This window comes from Etheostoma spectabile, chromosome 17 (genome assembly GCF_008692095.1).
Source record: "Etheostoma spectabile isolate EspeVRDwgs_2016 chromosome 17, UIUC_Espe_1.0, whole genome shotgun sequence".
NCBI classification, from domain to species: domain Eukaryota; kingdom Metazoa; phylum Chordata; class Actinopteri; order Perciformes; family Percidae; genus Etheostoma; species Etheostoma spectabile.
The window spans coordinates 22,069,364-22,072,064 of NC_045749.1; the positions used below are offsets into that span (position 1 = coordinate 22,069,364).

Sequence of the window (2,701 nt, forward strand, 5' to 3'; positions counted from 1 at the left end):
AAGTGATATGAACAAACAGAGAAATATTTCTTTTTAGATAAAAAGTTTCCTTTTGGGGACGTCATTTGAAATTGGGAAAAACTAGAAGTTGGAAAAAATTTAATGAATTGCAATATATCACAGAATATTGTTTGTGTGTGTGTGTGTGTGGGTGTGGGTGTGTGTGTGTGAGAGCGAGAGATCACTAACCTACTCTGAAGTTGGGGGCTGTCAGGGTGTCGGTAGCACGGCCGTTCTCACTGATGATGGTGGTGGTGTTTCCCAGCTCACAGTTGTTGTGACATCGCCCCCCCGTGCAGGTTACCTTGCAGATGGTTGGAGTGAACACCACCTTGATCCGTCCTGTATGGTTGCCTACTGCCACCAAAAACATGGCAGAAACCACGAGAAGGGGGAGGGGGAGAAAACCAACTTTGGTTATTGTTTGATCCATCAAAATTTTTTAAATTACTTTTAAGTTCAAGCTTGTCACAATCAACTGCTGAGGCTCCCGTCAAAACAAAATCAAAAGATATAGTATGCAATTTATAATTTTGAGAAAACAATGTTTCTCCTCGTCCTCCACTGCTCCTAGATCCAGCGGCGCCTCTGAAACGTGAGCAGGAATAAAGAAAAAGAAATCTGGGAGAAAGAGAAGTCAGCAAACAAAACTCTGGGCCTTCTTCCAGTTCTTCATTAGAAGTCTGTGAGAGGTGGATATTGGCACATGAGCATACCAAGCCTTATTCCAAAACAGACAAACAGCACGCATGCCACCTTCCTCTTGTTTGCCTGCTTTCCTTGCTGTCTGGTTTTCTCCTTATTCTATATTTCTTTTTTACTGTTGAGGTTTGGCAAACTATGCTCAGGAACTGTAGTACCTCAAATAAAGACAAGGAGCTCTAAAAGTCCTTTGCAGCGAGATCAGGAGAAGTGGCAGTAGCCTTTAGAAGTACTGTAGGAGTACTTTAGGAGTAAAGGCTTACCTAGGCGTCTGCCTGTCCCCACCCTCACCCATCCAGCCCTCAGTACACACTGACAGGAAGAAGAGACGGGTGGAGACAGAGATACTGGATCCCATCTCAAAGTATCTGACACATTGAATCTTTTTACATACTGTGCACCCTACATGCATCTCTTCAGGTACATTTAGCTTCGACTTGATTTACTTTTAATATCTCTCCCAGTGTGGTTGTTCCTGGCATCCCTGTGTGAGCTCCAAACCTCTGTCTCCAGCTTAGTGCTTTGTCTGTGGCTGTCAGCTGTTCACACCAGAGAGAGCAGACGCATGGAGGAATGCCAAGCAGCCAGAGGAGTGTGTTCTAAACCACTGGGTAACAGTCGCTAATAGGTGCAAAAATTATCTTTTGATGAGGGACCTAATATGTTGAAGTGGTTACAACCAAATGCCAAGGGAAAGTGGATATAGAAATGCTGAAATCCAGGACATATCTGAATGTCCAAGATTTGACATCTAATCATGGTTTGCCCAATTGTCTTTAATGGGAAGATTATTCCCCAAAAGAAAGAGGAAGGAAACGGCAAGGTAAGGTAAGTCTGGCTGGGGAGTGTGAGGGTTCTCACTACATTATAAAGCCATTCGAACACTAGCTAAGTTTCCATCCACTTGTCAATCGAATTATCTGAAGTTTGGTAAAAACAAAAACATGCGGATAAAGATGTGAAAATGGGTTTCCATATAAAGTTATAATAAGAAAACAACAAAGGTATTACCAATTGCTATGATGATACAGATAAGCGGAAACACCCAACGACAACGGAGGGGGCCTGTGGTGTGGGGACGATTGCAGGGATTTTGCCAATAGAAATGGCTGGTTTTCACATTACTACAGGCTGTGGTAAATGACCGTTGAATGATGAGGGACAATGGAGTCAGCACCCCCAGAAGTGGCATTGGGCTCGCGGTCTTCACCATTTCTGATCAGTACAGGTGTGTCTGTTTAACCATAAAACGTAATCACGATGCATTATTCATTCGGGATATCACGGTTCCATCAGTGATTATAACATAAGCTGGATATTGATCAAGAGACAATCCAATGAGACCGAACATATAGACGTTATGGTCAGTTCTGTGCGTTGCTATGGTTACTGTCCACAAACCAAGGGCTGCAGACCCGATCAAAGATCAAAGACTTGGATATCAACAGGTTTTTAGATATGTTCGCACATCGCTACGCCGACCTTCTCAAGAAGCTGGTTGAAGGAATGAAAGAGAGACGCAGTGGTCACACGGTTCAACAAGTCCTCCCCCGCTGGTAAACTTTGAAAAAAGTGTTTTGTTGTTTTGTTAGTGGGAAATTCCCCTTCATTAACCATGAAAACAGCTCAGTCGGAATCTTTTTCAGATTAGGGGAAAAGCCAGAATCTTATGTACATGTAAACATAGTCCTTGTAGCAGAGAGGAAACAAGGATACATTCTGAAGTGGGGGAGAGGTAAATGGGTGCACAGTTCAGCCTTCTAACAGGAAAGATGTGGGTAACATTATTTAAAGTGGTGTGCATACTCATTTTACATGAGTCTTTCTGACTGTTAACCTTAAGTGTCATATTATGACACTTGTAATGCAACAAAATACAATCCTAAAATACTTCTGCTGGTTTATAAATCCCTAAATGGTTTAGGGCCAAAATATATTTCGGATCTGCTACTGCACTATGACCCCCCCAGACTTCTCAGGTCATCTGGGACAGGTCTGC

The 2,701-nt window shown here is 42.8% G+C and overlaps 1 protein-coding gene across 1 annotated transcript in view; it reads right to left on the reverse strand.

Moving 5' to 3' along the window:
* Window positions 1–2,701, reverse strand: part of ltbp1 (latent transforming growth factor beta binding protein 1) — a 167,962-nt gene that overhangs the window by 114,606 nt on the left and 50,655 nt on the right. The window contains exon 6 of the mRNA XM_032541703.1: window positions 190–357. Within this exon, the coding sequence (XP_032397594.1) occupies window positions 190–357 (168 nt within the window). The remainder of the gene's footprint in view (window positions 1–189; window positions 358–2,701) is intronic.